Source organism: Chiloscyllium plagiosum, chromosome 4 (assembly GCF_004010195.1).
Source record: "Chiloscyllium plagiosum isolate BGI_BamShark_2017 chromosome 4, ASM401019v2, whole genome shotgun sequence".
Classification (NCBI taxonomy): domain Eukaryota; kingdom Metazoa; phylum Chordata; class Chondrichthyes; order Orectolobiformes; family Hemiscylliidae; genus Chiloscyllium; species Chiloscyllium plagiosum.
The window spans coordinates 108,208,752-108,227,203 of NC_057713.1; the positions used below are offsets into that span (position 1 = coordinate 108,208,752).

At 39.5% G+C, this 18,452-nt stretch overlaps 1 protein-coding gene across 6 annotated transcripts in view; it reads right to left on the reverse strand.

Annotated features, from left to right (window-relative positions):
• Positions 1-18,452, reverse strand: part of fbxl2 (F-box and leucine-rich repeat protein 2) — a 174,262-nt gene that overhangs the window by 59,547 nt on the left and 96,263 nt on the right. For all 6 annotated transcript variants that reach the window (XM_043688899.1, XM_043688900.1, XM_043688902.1 and 3 more), the window contains one exon: positions 12,371-12,497. In XM_043688899.1, the coding sequence (XP_043544834.1) occupies positions 12,371-12,497 (127 nt within the window). The remainder of the gene's footprint in view (positions 1-12,370; positions 12,498-18,452) is intronic.

The following is an 18,452-nucleotide window of genomic DNA, read 5'->3' on the forward strand; positions in this document are numbered from 1 at the left end:
ATCAAGTGTGGTATCAAGCAGCTCAAATAAAATCAGAGTCAACTGGAATTGAGAGAAGACTCTCCCTTAGTTGGAGTCACGTCTAGAACTAAGAACGATAGCTCTGGTTATTGGAAGTCAATCATTTTAATACGCAGATAATGCTGAAGTGGTTCCTCAGGGTCAGTGTCCTAAGTTCAACATGCTTCAGCTACTTTTATGAGCTACCCTCCATCCAAAGAAGTAGGGGTGTCAATATTCTACATCAGATTAGATTAGATTCCCTACAGTATGGAAACAGGTCTTTCGGCCCAACAAGTCCACACCGACCCTCCAAAGAGTAACCCACCACACCCATTCCCCTACCTGTATTTACCCTAACTAATGTACCTAACGCTATGGGCAATTTAGCATGGCCAATTCACCTGACCTGCACATCTTTGGACTGTGGAGGAAACTGAAGCACCCGGAGGAAACCCACACAGACACGGGGAGAATGTGCAAACTTCACACAGATAGTCGCCTGAGGCAGGAATCGAACCCAGGTCCCTGGTGCTGTGGGGCAGCAATGCTAACCATTGAGCCACCGTGCCGCCTAGTTGACCCTTCAGTCATTAAAAGGAACCAGCAAGACCCAGATATGTTGATAAATGGAAAAAACAATTCATGACATTCAAGAGCCAGGCAGTGACCTGCTCCAACAAGAGAGAATCTAACCAGTCCCTTCTTTATATTAAATAGCACTGACATTACAGAATCCTACACTATCAATGTTGTCAGGGATAGCATTGATCAGAACCTGAAGTGGACCAGCCATGTGCATACTACGGCTGCAGAAACAGGTCAGAGCCGATTTCTGCAGCATGTAGCTTGCCTCACACCTCCCCAAATCCTGTCCAGTGTCAATAAGACACATGTCAGGAATGTGATGGAATATTCTGAACCTGCCTGGACTACATTCAAGAAGGTTGACACAACCAGCACAAAGCAGCCCACCTGATTTGCACTCCATTCGCCACCTTCAACATTCATTCCCTTCAACAGTGATCCATAGAGAGAGCACTGTGTACCATGTAAGAGATGCAGCAACTCACCTAGGGTCATTTGACAGCACCTTCAAAACCTGTGTCCCAGTCCACCTACAATGATGTCAGCAACTGCATGGAAACACCACCATCTTCAAGTTCCTGTATAAAGCATGCAGGAGCCTGCCTTGAACATATATCACCATTCTTTCAACTGTTGTGGGTTATAATGCTGGCATTGCCTTCCTAACAGTACAGTGTCTACACACCAACATTCAGAAGGCAGCTCACCATACCAGTGCTATCCAAATCTCCCTAACAAATAAAAGAAAACCTATCTTCCAGTGCTTTACATTAGTTCTCCAGATAGAGGGATATGGGCCAAATACTGGCAAATGGGACTTTGTCAGATTGGGTTGTCTGGTCAGCACTGATGAGTTGGACCGAAGGATCTGTATCCGTGCTATATGACACTATAACTCTGTCCGAATCCTTAAACTATGAATCCTGATTCTGGACTCCTCCATTATAAATACCCTTCTTACGTCGGTCTAGCCCTGTTAGCATTTTATAGGTTTCTGTGAGATCCCTCCTCATTCGAAGCTCCATTGAGTACAATTCTGACACAACATCTCCAAATATATAAGTACTGTCATCCCAAGAATCAATTTGGTAAACCTTCACTGCCCTCGAAAGCAAGAACGTCTTTCATCAGATAAAGAGGCCAAAACTGCACACAATATTCCAGGTTGGTTTTAACCAATGTATCATTGCAGCAATCCACCCTTGCTCCTGTACTGGAATCCACTCGCAATGAAGGCTAACATATACAGAGGAACCTCGATTTTCCGAATATTAATTATTTGAATATTGGGTTATCCGAATGAGATTGAGGTCTCAACAGAAACATTACATCAAAGAGCTGTTTCAACCACGATCGCGTTTTTTGTTTACAATGAATAAAAACTATCTTGGCTCACTGAAATGTTGCCGAGAACAGTCCTGGACATTGATGGGGGCCCAGGCACCACCTCCAAATGACTGACCACTTGCCCTCCCTCTCTCCCCCCACACTTTTCCTGGAGTTCTACACCAGGGGGTGAACCTTAAACCCGCCCCCCCCTCCACCAATCGACATTATACTGTATCTGCAATGTGTTCACCCAATCAGCTCCTCAAAATCACATTGCAACATCTCTGCATCCTCAGTTCACCTTCCCACCCAGTTTTGTTTCATCTGCAAATTTTGATACTACATTTACTTCCCTCAACTAAATAACTAACATATATTGTAAAAGGTTGGTATGCTAGTACCAATCCCTCTGGTACCCCAATAGCTACTGCGTGCCATTCAGAAAATAAAGCTCTTTACTTCTAAATTTTCATTTCTTCCCTGTTTGCCATTTTTTAAAACCCATCTCAGTACACCACCCTCCAATCCCATACACTTTAATTTTACACATGGGACTTTGTCAAAAGCCTTATGAAAGCCCAAATAAATCTCACTTGTCCCCCCCCGATTAACTCTACTAATTGCATCCTTGAAGGATTCCGGTGGATTTGTTTAGCATGGTTTCCTTTCTGTAAAGCTACACTGAGTGCCTGATTCCACTACTAACTTCTCAGTACTCTGCTTTAAAATCCTTGATAATGAACTCTGGAATCTTCCCCAAATCTGATGTCAGACTCACTGGTCCAGAATCCCATAGATTCTTTCTACCTCACATTTTAAATTGTGGGGTTACATGAGTTACCCTTTAATCTGTAGGAACTGTTCCAGAGTCAAGAGTCTTAGAAGATTACCAATGAATCCACTATTTCTGGGGCCACTTTCTTAGATATGTGGGATGTAGATTACATATATGAAGCTGGGTAATGTCAAACCTTTAAAACATACTTGAATGAGCACTTGAAGTGTCATGGTACTAGACAGTGGGATTAGTGCATCTTTGACATTACAGACTCAACTGGCCAACATATTGTACGATCCTTTGGTTCAATGAATAGCAGAATTGTTCTGGTGCAAAAGGAGGCCATTCAATCTATTCAACTAGTGCAAAATGTAAAACCAGATAAAAGGGAAGGGAATTAGTTGAAGTGAATGTTGATCCCTTGGAGGATAAGACTGGGGAGTTAATAGTGGGGATGGCAGAATCACAAAATCAATATCTTGTTTCAGTTTTCATGTTGGAAGATACTAGTATCACCCCAATAGGGACAGGTAATGCAAAGATTATAGAAAGGGAGGAACTTAAACCAATAGCGTCCACTCGGGAAAAAAGTACTGAGTGTTAAAGTCGACAAGTCTCCAGGACCCAATGGGCTATATCCTCGGTCCTTAAAAGAAGTGGCAGGACAGATAGTGGATTCATGGCTAATAATATGGATGTGGGAAAGGTTCCAGTGGATTGGAATAATAGTAATGTAATGTCCTTATTCAAAAAGGAAAGGAGGCAGAAAATAACAAACCATAGACCAATTAGTTCACATATGTCACTGGGAAACTGTTAGAAACCATTATTAAGGAAGTAATAACAGGGATGTGGAAAGTCAAAACATAATCCAGCTTCAGCATGGTTTTATGTACATTTGATTAATTTGCTAGGGTTCATCGAAAACTAACAAGCAAGATGGACAATGGACATTCCTGTAGATGGACTATCTGGACTTTTAGAAGACATTTGATAAGATGCCATACAAAAGGTTAATACACAAGCTAAAAACTCACGTGGGGATAGAGGCAATTTATTATCTTGGATACAGGATTGGCTAAACAACAAAAAGCAGAGAGTCAGAATAAATGGGGCTTTCTTCTGATGGCAAATATAACTGATGGGGTGCCACAGGGCTCAGCTCTAAGGCCCCAACTCTTTGCAATGTATAGTAATGACTTGGTTGCAGGGATAGAATGTACTGTAGCTAAATTTACAGGGGACACAAAAATAGGTGGGAAAGTTAGTTGCAATGAAGTAATGTACAAGTGGATATGGCTAGGTCAGGTGAATGGATCAAAGTTTGGCAGCTGAAGTTTAATGTGGATAAGAGTGAGGTTATCCATTTTGGGCAGAGGAATAGAAAGGCAACTTATTGCCTAAAGGGAAAGAAACTTCAGAATGCTTTGATGCTTGAATTGGAGAAAACTAGTATGCAGGTAACAAGGAAGACAAGTGAATTTTGGCACTTGTTACTAAAGGAATAGCGTATAAAAGCAGGGAAGTGTTGCTGCAACCGTACAAGGCATTAGTGACTCCACACCTAGAGTAATACGTATAATTTTTGTTCCCTTGCCAAAGGGAGGAATGTAGTTGCATTGGAGGTAGTTCAGAGGTTGTTCACTAGATTGAGATAAGAGATCCAGAGATGAAGGGTTTGCCTTAAGGAGAATGATTGAGCAGTCTATACTGTATGGACTATACTTTATACTTTAGAAGAATAAGGGGAGACCTAATTGAGGCATACAAGATTCTAAAGGGGACCGACAAAGTAGACGGAGATACGATGTCTCCTCATGTGGGACAATCTAGAATGAGAGATTATTGTCTTAAGCATAAGGGATGGAAGATTTATAACTGAGATGAAAAAAAATTACTTTGCTCAAAGGGCTGCAAACTTGCGAAATTCTGTGAACATTGGAAAACTGAATAAATTTGAAGGGATAGATTTTCAGATGTAGGTTTGCTCGCTGAGCTGCAAGGTTCATTTTCAAACGTTTCGTTACCCTACTAGGTAACATATTCAGTGGGCCTCAGGCGAAGCAATGCTGACAATTCCTGCTTTCTATTTATGTGTTTGGGTTTCTTTGGGTTGGTGATGTCATTTCCTGTGGTGAAGTCACTTCCGGTTCCTTTTCTCAGGTGGTGGTAGATGGGGTCTAACTCGATGTGTTTGTTGATATCAACAAATAAAGAGTTAGACCCCATCTACCACCTCCTGAGAAAAAGGATCTGACTATATGTCTGAGCTTCCAGAGGAAGTGGTAGAGGTTGGTACAATTGCAACAAGAGGCATTTGGATGTGTATATGAATAGGAAGGGTTGGAGGGATATTGGCCAGTGCTGGCATGTGGGACGACATTGGGTTGGGCTATCTGGTCTGCATGGGCGGGTTGGACCAATGGGTCTGTTTCAATGCTGAATATCTCTATAACTATGCCTCTACAAACCTTTTAGCAATGGTATTGTGTAATGGAATGGCATCTGGAAATCTAAATGGACACATTTGTTAACAAAGACTGATTTTCACTTGTTTTAGGTAGGAGTCCTACACAATCAATTAAGAATCTTGTAAAAAGGTTGCTCAAATGCAAGAATAGGTAGTAAAGTTGTGGGTTTTATGACTGCCTGTGGTTTTCCAATTACCTGACATGTATGACATGTCTGGCAAAATTCAACAACATCTTTGTGCAATCCAGGCCAGTAAAAATGTTTTTGTATTTTGACTCAAGTTTTTCTCACTCCTAAATGACGCCGCACTGGTAGCTCGTGCATCAGTCACAACACTTCCTTTCTATTACCCACTGGCAATACAACTTGTTGAACTTCTGTCCATTTCTCATCTGCCTGAATAAGGGATGGTCTCCATTCCCTCATTGTAACATTATTTTTAAGATAATAGCATACAGGGATACGTTCAAATTCTTGTGTATGCCTTTTGATACAATTACTTTAAATAGTCCAGAAAAATCCCAGGATATGCATCCTGCAATACTTCAGTTACCGAGTTTCCACTAGCTTTTCAACCACAGTAGGCAGCACTCCTACCTGTGAACCAAGGTCAATTTGTATTCCTGGAGCTGAGAATATGTCCAGTACTCCTACCAAGACTTATCCACTCTTGATTGGACACACTAACCCCACTGTACGTAATTGAGCGTTTCTTGTCTCAAATTAATTCACGTGACTAGTACCGTTTTCTAGTAATGGTGCTCCTGAGGTACATGTCTCCTCATCTTTCAACAAAGATTGAGAGGAACCTGTTTCATTTAATATTGTAACCTCTTTACCTGCTGCTCCTGACCTATACAAGTAAACTTTACCTTCACAGGTGTATGGTTTAAGATGATCTTGCATACTTTCCTTCACCAACCTTTGACCAGCTTGTACATTATGGTGCAGTTTTCTAGCCTCCACTGTGCTTTCCATTACCACACCAACAAAAATCACTGGCTTATCCTGTTTTCCTTCACCTGGCTTCCCAGTGCTTTTTCGAAACCACCAACACTGATTTCATGTGGCCTACTTTATTGCAGTGAAAACATCAGAGCTTTTTAACTTCTGTCCCCTTTAAGGATTTCCTTTTCACCTTGTGGTAAGTTATTCTTATGATCTTCAGAGATCTACCTTTCCCTTTCCACATAAGGATTTGTCTTTCTGTCAATTTCTATCCCTCACATTTCTCAAATTGATTTTGGAAGTCAAACTTGGATTTATGGACCAACTCATCCGCCATTTCAGTTGCTAATCTTGCTATTTTATCTCTCTGCTCTCCCACATGAGTTCACACTGCCTCAAGAAGTGAATTTTTGAACTCCTCCAAAATTGTCTCTCTAAGAGCATCATAGGTTTGTTCTATTTTTAATACCCTTATTCACCTATCAAAATTATTTTGTTTGATCATTTCGAACTCAATGTAGGTTTGACCAGGGTCCTTCCTTAGATTCTTGAAATGTTGTGTCTGGGCTTCTGGCGCAAGCTCATATGCCCTTAAAATGGCTTTCATCACTTCCTCATTCGCCCCAGATATCTCCTCTGATAGTGATGAGAGTCACTAGCTCTATCTGCAAGCTTTGCTTGGATCAACAAACCCACATGGTCACTGCATTTGTTTAGCCACCTTTTCAAAGGAGATGGAAAAAAAAAGACGCCTGCATCCTTTTCATCAAATTTAGGCAACACTTGAATATATTTAAACAGCTGCTCACCAGGCCTTTGGCTCCCATGGATCTGTTCACCCTCACTGTCTTCCGCACTAAGCTTACCTTAAGCCTCCATCTCTATCCTTTTAAGCTGACTTTCCTGTCTAAGTGACAATTTCTGAAACTCAATCTCAGTTCTTTTTCTCTTTCTTTGTTTTTAATCGCAATTCAAACTGTTTCATTTCTGTTGCCCTTTCCTTGTCTTTTGCCTCTAATCCAAGCTCCTTCATTTTCAGTTGAATTTTAGCCACCTCCAAAGGTTCTGATGGCATTTCCAGCAAAGTTAAATGATGAGTTATTACTGTTATTATCTCCTTTCCTCATGAAAGGAGGCAGCTCTAACTCCAGTTCATCTGCTCATTCCAGCAGCTTGGTCTTAATCCCCTTATGCAAAATCTCCAAAGTCACTTCTTCTACCCCCAGAAAACTCTTGGTGACTGAAAGAGGAAATGCTATCCCAAGCACTGCTTAATCAAACCAAAATCAACACCCAGAACAAAAAGATACCAACACCTGCCACTCACTGCCTTCGAGTCCAGCAACCCTCTTCCCATTTGAAACTATAGAACAAATCCTGTTAAAAAGCCCCAAATCTGTTATGGACCAGGCTAGACCCCCTCAAAACATTAAGTAGCCCAGAACCTAACTTTGCTAGTTGTTTTAAGCAGGTGTAAGGCACATTTGCAGGAGGGATGCAGTTGGTCAAACCACTTGGTTTTAAACAAAATAGAATTTATTTACAAGATTAACTAATGATACACAAAAGAGAACAGAATACAGAATAACTTAACCAATCTGAAAATTCAACAGATCATCCCAAATTAATGATGCTGTTCAAAATACTTGCAACAATCCCCATAAATACCCCTTGACAAAATAGGTAAAATCAAACACAGGGTCTTACAGAAGAGAAAAAGATGGCAGAGAGATTCAGCAAGGAACATCATCTTCCATATAGCTGTTTCGTGGATCAGCTGCCTCAAAACTGACCGACTGCTTTCAATGAACATCCAAGCTGCTAAAACCAGAGAAGAGCTGAGCTAGGAGAAGTGGCCATTACCCTTTCAGTGTACACGTGTTTTTTTAAAACTTGACAGCCTTTTGTCTGAGGCAGTATCCATTAGCTATAATCAAATTGGTTCTAAAACTGTTCAAACCTAGACTTTTCAGATTTGCTGCATTTACGACCGCTCTGAAAAAAATCCAAGGACAGCATAATCTTGTTAAAGGAGCAGCATTGCCACAAGTTTTAAATAGCATTTTCCAAGAAGTCCTGTGATTTTAGGTCAAAGACCAAGAAACAACCTGGGAGAAAACTGCTAAGAAGTTTGCCAAACTCGAGTCCGCAATACCCAGAAATACAGAGAACAGGACCAGAAACAGATTCAGAGTGAACAGGCTTATAACAGAAGAAGTGCTTATCCAAATAGCTATCGCATGGAGTCAGGACTCAAGACTAGTTCTGGGATACTTCGAAGGCAGGGAGAAGAAAGCTTCAAAAGCAGAAGGTTGTAGGGGTATCAGACAGTATTGTAGATGTTGGAGATCGGAGTCAAAAAGTGCGGTGCTGGAAAAGCACAGTCGGTCAGGCAGCATCTGAGGAGCAGGAGAATCAACGTTTTGAGCATAAGCACTGCATCAGGAAAAGTGGGGGGGGGAGAAACCAAAGGGGCTGAGTGATAAATGGAGGAGTATTGGGGCTAGGGGTGGGGGGGAAACCAAAGGGGCGGAGAGATAAAAATGGAAGAGTATTGGGGCTGGGGGTGGGGAAGGCAGCTGGTGGATGAGGTTGGGTGGTGATGGCGATAGATTGGAGTGGAGGGTGGAACAGGTAGGTGGGAAGGAAGATGGACAGGTATGACAGTTCAAGATGGCGGTACCAAGTTGGAGGGTTGAATCTGGGATAAGGTGGGAGGAGGCGGGAAATCTGGAAAATGGTGAAATCTACATTGATCCCGTATGGCTGGAAGGATCCAAGGCAGAAGATATGGTGTTCTTCCTCCAGGCATCAGGTGGCTAGAATTTGGCGGAGTTGGCGGCCCTAGACTTGCATGTCCTTGGTAGAGTGGGAGGGGAAATTGAAGTGTTCGGCCACAGTGGGTTGAGTGACGTGTGTGTCAGATGGTCCGACATCCTATAAGACTTAACTTCAAGTGAGCTGAGTTAGCAATTTGTTTTCAGAGTATCAGGTAACAAAACAGCATTTACAGCACGTTCAGCAATTTGTCAAAAGGAAATAAATTACAGTTATGCTACTGAACAAATTTTAGCATAAAATAAGGATGATTTTTGAAGAGACTAGAGTGCCTGAAAGGATATTCCAGGAATAAAAAAGACAGGTAAACCTTTCCAATTTTTCTTGTCCAGTGTTCAATTCAGTTCAATCGAGTATTTTTTTTGTTTAATAAATCTATGCATATTTTATTTAAATGTTTATTGGCAGGCAAGTTAACTTATAATTCCAGTCATAATGACAGGATTTTAAGAGCAGTAAAGCCTTATGAGGAGCTAAATGACTTACTCCTGTTTCAATGTATGCCAGTTACTGTATTCAGTTTAAAGCAGCATTTCACCAACTATGGCGTCAAGGAGCTGGAATAACAGAAATAAATGGGATTAGGAGGAGTATTCTTCAGCAGTTTGGAGTCAGAACTGGCACAAAAGGTGGTAATTGTCATTACTTGAAGCCCATCATTTCAGCAACAGATTCTCAGAGTAATGTCTTGGACACAACAATTATTTCTGAAAATGTGTTGCTGGAAAAGTGCAGCAGGTCAGGCAGCATCCAAGGAACAGGAGAATCGACGTTTCGGGCATAAGCCCTTCTTCAGGCTTATGCCCGAAACGTCGATTCTCCTGTTCCTTGGATGCTGCCTGACCTGCTGCGCTTTTCCAGCAACACATTTTCAGCTCTGATCTCCAGCATCTGCAGTCCTCACTTTCTCCTACAACAATTATTTCACCAATAATCTGCTCTCTATTATAAAAATCAGAAATGGACAGCATGCTCATGTTTGCAGTGTTCAAATTTGCATTTCTTCAGATAATGAAGCATGCAATCACGGATGGGCTCATAAGAAACACGTAATATCCATCTCCAACAAGTGGAAACTTCCAGAGTAGGATGGAAACTGAGTATTTTGCGATAGGAGACTCACCTTCTCCAGTACCGACAAGGCACAAAGCAGAAATGCAATGAAATTATTGTTTACTAGCCTAAATGGGACAGCTGCAACATTCAAGAAGCCCAACACTACTCAGGACAAAGAACTCCTTTTCATTTCACTATCAGCTCACTGTGGGTGCATGCATTTTTTTGGCAACCCTCAACATCCGTAATTACAGCAGCAAAGTAACCTGGTTTTTTTTGTAAAAAGTTAGGTACTTTCTGATTTTGGTATAATACCGTTCCTTCATCATCCTGGGCCAAAATCCTGATACGCCCTACCCTACAGCTCTGTAGCAGTACCTTCATCACGTGGTTGAAGAGATCCAAGTGGCTGTCCATCAGCCTCTCAAGAGCAAGTAGGAATGCGCAGTAAATGTCAGTCTTACCAGTCATGACCATATCAAAGAGTGAATATTTCCTTTCTTCAGAGACTGATACCTAGTTGCATAATTTCCATTACATTTGTTCCATTAGAATCTATTTAGTAACTTGACCAGCACACAACAAGGAGTCAAACCTTCCCTATATACACAAATAAAACCAAATTCTTGGAATTCATGTACAGATATGGCTCTGGTATGTTAAATAAGTCAGTTTTACAACTTAGTTGCCTCTTGCCCACTCTTCAGTTGCATAATCCTCAACTCTGGAATCCCTTGTCAACTTCTGTGACTCTAACTCACTTTTTTCCTGTAAGATAATTCATAAACCTACCTTTGTGACCATGTTTTTGGTCATCCGACCTATTATTTACTTCCATGATCTGTATTTTGAAATACTCCTATGAAACTCCTTAATGGCATCAAGGGAGCGATGCAAGTTGTTGCTAAACTCATTGGGTAAACTGCACAAGAACATTTTTCGCCTAACAGCTCAGTATACAACAATGTTTTGTTAGTTATCTCTCATTTTTGTGATTTATTTGTCCACAGTTATATGTAGTCTAATCTTCACAGGTGGTAACTTCCTAACATCCTCAGCAAATTTAATTCATAAAAGGAGAATTATTCATCTGGGATGCAAATGGTGTTTAAATTCATTTTATGCTATATAGAATAGACAGTAGTGAACCAAAATAAATTGTAATTTTCCCAAATATTCTGACTATCAATATTTATTCCAGAAATAATAATATTACCAAGACTTCTCAGCTAAGAGTATGTGTCATTTGAATTCAGTAGTCCCAATTGATATGTTGCAGAGCTATCAGAAAAAAGCTTTTCTCCCTAGCTTTACTTCTAATAGGTTCACTTTAATTAACTGATTCCAATAGCATTAGGCAATAATCCCATCTTGCTTAGTGGGTTAGACATGATTTTTTTCAACCACAACTTGTACCATCAGTCAGCTTACATATCTACGGGGAGGGTTTGGTGGGGGGGGGGCTTCCATATATTCAGACTGTGGGAAGCCTATAACGAGAGGCTGCACTTTGTGGTCAGAGATAGCATAAAGATCTTCCTACAAATTAAAGGAGATTGGACATCATCATCATTGCCAGCCATCAAGAACAATTTCCAGTGACACAACTCTCATATGATTTCTACATCCAACTTCTTTTTAAGTTAACTGGCACAAATACAATCTTCATCTATGTTATAAATTCAGTGATGTCATCAATTTTTACAGCGTACTTTAGTGGGCAATCCATGAAGAAATACATCATCTATGATGTCTGAACTATGTTGGTCACTGAGATTATGTTGAACTCTACGGGATTAAAGTAGAGAAGCTTGCATGATTCCTCCTCCCCTCAGGAAAAGTCTGATAATTTGAACAATTTTGTTCTTGCATGATTGACTACCCCGGAATGGTCAGATTCAAACCTGGAAAAGGTATTGTTCCAGGGTAGGGCATAAAACAATGTGAAAACCGTATGAGTGTACTGACCAGAGTTGACACTGAATTCACTCAATCAACTTAGAAGATGGAAACAAGAAATTGCAAACCAGAAGCTTACACTTTTCTTAAAAAACTGCCCAAATCCATCACACACAGACTTGTCACCAAACTTTGTGAACAGAAACAATCTGGAAGTACAAATTAACATGAATTCAAGTGACAAACTTCCAGGAGAAAAGGTACAGATGCAAAAAAAGAAAAGTGATACCAAGAATGGAGGAAGTTTGTGACAATTCTGGACTCTTTTTAGCCCAGATTCTTAAAATAAACAGCTCCTTCATCATGACTTCTCACTCAATGTCAGTATATTCACTTTTATTTGCAAGTTGAATGAGTAAGAAAGTGATTTACTTCCAAAATTGGTAAATAAAAATTACCAACCTGTGTGCACCCTCTCAAAAACATGGCCTTCAGACCACTACATCCTCCCACTAGAGCCTCTATCCCATCCTTCGTCACCTGGTCACACCAGGAAATGTTTAAATGTTCAAGGTTTCGATTACCCTCACTGAAAGGCAAAGAAAATGCAGTTCAGTAAAGGTATAATTTAATTCATAAATTTAAAAAGTCAATAGAAGTCCCTAACTTCACCAAATTAGGAAAATAGACTTTGAATCAGACTTTGAACAGTCTAACATCTTACTAAGTAATGGGATACCACCCCACTTACTGTATTTCTTTAAGTATTTGCATTTTTAGTTTGATAGCTTTGAATAAGTTCTGAAACAAGTCATCAACCTGAAATGACAATTCATTTCTTCTCTTTCTACAAATGTCTGACCTGATGAGTATTTCCAGGATTCATTTTTTTGGACAATTGAATGTGTTATGGTCTCCTTACATATTTTACAGGTAACCACTCATGATGATCAAAGTTACTTGATAGACTGGGGTTACACTAAATTTAGTTGTTCCAGAGAATAAAGAAAACAGATTTGTGAATGGAAATCTAAGGTGGAAATCAAAGGCGTTCAAAACGCAGAAGGTGATACGAATACTTAATAATTAGTTTACTGAGTTTGACATGCTAACTGGGACAAAATTTCCATACCACTCACTCCCCCAAAACCAACACACTTTACTGTAGAAATTAGTATATTTTCATGGTCAGAATCTCATTGATTTAATTTTAATTATCCAACCAGTTTAGAATTACAGATATAATGAGGAAAATTTATTCTTAACGCTGGTGATAAATGATTAAGAGCACAAGAGACTTAGCGCGACAAAACAAAGGAGCAGAAAACTTAAAATAAGCTAAAAGCTATTATGTACATTTTCTTCTCAACATAACAAGCAGTAATTCTATAGCAGACCTCATGCGCAGTCATGGACAAGGATTATTTCAGGACAGTGAGCAAAGAAAAATAACAGAACAGATGGTCTAAGATGATTTTGAAATCTTAAAATTCTTTATTTTTATTCATGTACAGATTGGAAGCATCAATGACTAGGCCAACAGTTATAGCCAATCCTAGTTACCCTTGAAAAGGTGGTGGTAGGCTGCCTTCTTGAACTGCTGCAGTCATTTTGTTGTACGTAGGCCTACAATAGTATTAGGGAGAATTCCAGGATTTTGGTCCAGTGATACTGAAGGAACAATGTTCTCTTTCTAATTCAAGATAGCGAGTGGCTTGGAGTGGAAATTAAGTGGTGGCGTTCCTTGTACCTATTGCCCTTGGCCTTCTAAATAGTAACCATCATACGTTTGGAAGGGACTGTCAGGAGCCTTGGTGAATTTCTGCAGCTGATCTTAAAGCTAGTATACAGTGCTGCTGAGTCTTGGTGGTCAAGGGAATGATTGTCTATGGAAGTTCTGCCAGTCAATTAGGCTGCTTTGTCCTGGTTGGCGTCAAGCTAGAGTTTCATTGGAGCTGCAGTCATCAGGCCAGTGCAGTGTATTCTAACACATTCCTGAATTGTACTTTATAGATGGTGGACAGGCTTTGTTTAGTCAGGTGGTGAGCTACTGGCTGCCAGATTCCTAGCCTCTGACCTGCTCCTGTAGACACAGTATTTATACAGCTTATAGAGCAGGTATACTGAAGAAAGGGTTCCATAGATTAGGATCACAGTGGCTGTGAAAGCTAGTGCCAAAAATGTATTGTAAGACAAGGAAGAAGCCAATGTGCCAAATCTAGAGGGTATGGCGATTTGTCTAGGTATAGAAGAAAAGAGTGAGTGAGGATAGGGAAGAATCTGAAAGGAAGAATCTTAGTCAGTTCTCATGGAGCGAGGCAACAGCAGAATTTGGCAAAGTTGAGATACTATGATAATTTCCAATGGTTTTATCTTTTGAACAATGTTAAAAGAGAGGAGCTCAAACTCCAGTACTAATTCACAAAAAAGACTTAATTACTGATATAAATAAAGATAAAAGATGTCAGATATACTTGTGTGATCAGTATATAAAGGGGGTAGAGCAATTCTCCCTCGCCCAGGTTAGAAGCAATTTGATATGCATGATTTAAGTATGAAATCAATTCCATTTACAGCAAATCACTATAAAATTCAATTTATGATTCTGTAGAATTTGCAATTACTGACTTAATTATGGGATAGAAAGCCCCATTTGTGCTGATAGTACAAAGTTAGATGGCATGTAGAACAATGTGGTCATTTTCAGACAATACAGATTCATGGAGTTTGAGAATAAATTCAAAATGAACACTGTATTAACACAAAATGGAGTTCAGAAATCAGGAGATCTTTTCTTCCCTGTCAGTACACATGGAATTACACAAGGCCTTCAAATCTGACAAGACACAGGAGTGTGAACAAACTTTGAGATTTCACTGAGAAGACCTTAAAATGCAATAAATCTTTTCTGTGGTTTATGGCTGCCCTTATCCAAATAATTAAACAATCTAGTTTGCAGTATTGCCCACAGACTTGTCTACTTCACTGCAGCCCAGTGTAACAGAACCATATCTATCACAATGATCTTGAAAGGGTGAAAGCTGACTCCATCGTTTGACAATGGCCAGATCTCAAAATTTGTAGGAACTTTTAAAAACAGATAACTTCATCACATGGAAAACTAGTTTTCTGATAAGAGGCATTTAATAAATCATAACTTGCAGGAGGGAAAGGAGAGAGAGAAAACTCCAGACTGGCAAAAGATCTACTAACTAGCAGAGAAGTCAGGTTAGCCTTCACCTATCTACTTAACTAAATCAACTTTTCACCATGGGAGTTCGAATGCATCTTAGCAGGAGTTAAGCAAGAGAAACCTACAATTACAACCAGCAAATCACAGTGAATTTGTTTCCCCACACCCCCAATCACTATTTGATTAAGTGCGCCAAAAAATAACCACTAGCCTACAAAGTTACAAGACTTCAAATCGGGAGAAGCAAGCACGACAGTAAAATATTTTGGACGTTTAAGACCCAAGTGCACTTTTTCATTCTTGAGTGTATGTGGTTGTAAATGCACTTCAGGTATTAAGTAATAACGATATATTCTTTTAAACTCATGAGAAAACTTGATATTAATAGTCACAGCAATTGGTGTTAAAACACAACTTTATTTGTAAAAACAGTCAAGCAGCAGAAAAGGGGAACTATTCTACCATTTCTCCCATCCATGTAACAGTGTAGATAAAAGAGCAACATTGAGATGTATTTAATTCAGTTTATCAATACAGGTGTTATGCCCCAAATGGGCTGCGATCCCTTAATTCATTATATTACTTCCCCTTAAAATTTTCTGTGCCAATTTGTCTTGACCATGCTATGTGACAATAAATCTCATACCTGAGCCACTTCCAAAATAACACATTGGAATGGTTACTGACCACCTTAAATATAAAGGCCCTTATTCTTGGCCACCTGAAGTTGTTGGAAACAGTCACTAAGAATGGGCAACTGAACATCTTAAAAATTTGCAGATAAACAGAAAATGCCAACATCGAAATGCATTTAAAAAAAAAAAATCATGCTTGGAGAATTGGTCTGATTTTTTTTGAAGAGTTGATTATAGTAGTAGCAGAGAAGAATATATATTAACGTTATGGACTGCCAGCAGGCATTTAGTTTAGTGCCTCAAAACAGAACGTTAGCTAAAGTTAAAACTCATGGAATTGAAGATAAGTTATTGACCTGGCTAGGAAACTGGCCAAGTAGCAGGAGACTGACAGGAGGGATAATGGACAGATATTTTAATTGCCAGGATGTGACTGATGGCATTCTGCAAATACTTCTGTTGGGGCCTCAACTACTCACTATGTGGATGATCAAGGAAAAAGTCAAAAATCCAAGTTTGCCAGTAACACAAAAATCCGCCAATCTAAGAGATGTATCAAGTAAATGGGGAAAACTATAGTAAATTGTTTTCAGTGTTGGTATCGACATGTACAGAAATTAATAATAATATTAACGGAATGTTGACATGTTAGTACAAGAGGTGGAAGTAGCACTTTAGCTATACAAAACCCTGGTTAGACAGCAGTGAACAGGCATAAGAATAACACTTTACTAAGTATATTCTGGCCTTGAAGGGAGCAAAGCATAAATTCATCAGAATGATAATTCAGCACTTGAAATCCAGTTCAAGAACAATTATACACACTGGAGTTATACACCCTACAATTTAGAACAACAGTGAGATTTGTTCAAAATTTTCAATATATTAAATGGAAGCAATTACCAAGATAGAAACAATTTTAGGATGACAGAGGTGAAAACTAAAAATCAGAACCTGGTCTTTTAGGAATGGAATTAGGAAACTCTTCACATGCAAGCAATGCAAATGGCAGTTCATGCTACATCAATTGATAAAATTAAAATTGAGATTTGTATATTATTTTATTCAGCAAACAGACTATTCTAGTCTATGTTTTGTGGTAATTAAACAAAATGGAAGCAAAGATGGGTACATAGAGTTATGTCACAGAACTGTCAAGATTTTGTTAAATGGAGGGTTCAAGCAGTCTGTTCCTGCTCCTCAGCAATGGATGAATTAACTGCACTTAATGTCACAAAAGCCTCAGAGCTCAATATAACAAAACCAATTTTTAGAAGTTCCCTAATGTATAAAGACTAACCAATCTACTGACTTTCAGTAATTATGTAGCAATCTGAACATTCTTATCTCATCAGCCAACACTAGTCACGTGATAGTTAACTCTTGCATTTTATTCACAGGATTCCATGCCAAGGCCACAGGGAAAGGGAAAAAACAAAGGCTCAGGAAGTTTTACATTTATACAATGATAACAACTGACTCCCTCCCAGCCTTAATTCAACTTCAACATACTTGAACAATTTCTCACTTCTTTCACCATGTCCTGTTAATGTCCTCCATAAGCTACCTTCCTCCCTATGAAAAGTTCTCCACTACCTCATTGGCAGCGCAATTTTCTTCTACTAGCTTTACCTATTCCACCGTATTGCCGAAAGAACTTAGTTTCTACCTGACTGTGACAGCCTTAATAGCATATAGTACATATAAAGTGTAGTCTATGCACAGTATATGCAGTAAAACATTACTTTTGTAAACCAAGCATGTGGAATTACAAACATAATTACAATATATTTTATAGCCTGAGTTTTAAACAAACGTGTCAATCACACAACACCAGGTATAGTCTGTAGATTAGAGTGGTGCTGGAAAAGCACAGCAGGTCAGGCAGCATCAGAGGAGCAGGAAAATTGACGTTTCGGGCAAAAGCACGATTTTTCTGCTCCTTAGATGCTGCCGGACCTGCTATGCTTTTCCAGTACCATTCTAATCTACACTCTGATTTCCAGCATCTGCAGTCCTCACTTTTGCCGACCAGGTATAGACTAACAGGTTTATTTGGAGATGCCGGTGTTGGACTGGGGTGTACAAAGTTAAAAATCACAACACCAGGTTATAATCCAACAGGTTGAATTGGAAGCACTAGCTTTCGAAGCAACACTCCATCATTCTCACTTTGCATAGCCATCCATACTAATGGAGAATAGCACATAAGGAGGTAATCCCTTTAAATCATGATACAACTGAACAAACTTGTGCAAAGATCCATTAAGTCGACTTGATCATACTCACAGCTTTTAAAATTTCTGCCCATGAACTTGCATAAAGTGCAAGCTAATAATGATATACAGAGGGCAACAGAGCCTTGGTGAATAATGGGGCAAAGAAACTCAATGACATTAAAAACTGAGCAACAAACGGTGGATAACTAAGCGATGGCAAACCAAAGGGGTGAATTCAATGTCAAATCAGGTATGCAAAAGACAATTGAAAGTTAAATGCATATCTGATTAAGAGAGAACAAAGGAAAAAGGGAGAAACAAGTTTACAAAGTTAACAGGGAAGGCTTGGCGTTAAGTAGGTTTGTGGCTGTTCAAGAATTAAAAGTCAATCAGTCAGAGCTATTCAAATATTTCTTTGGCCGAACCATCTTGAATCTGAAGGTACTTTCGCATTGAGTAATTTCACCTAGCTATTGATGTACTGTTCTTCTGCCAAT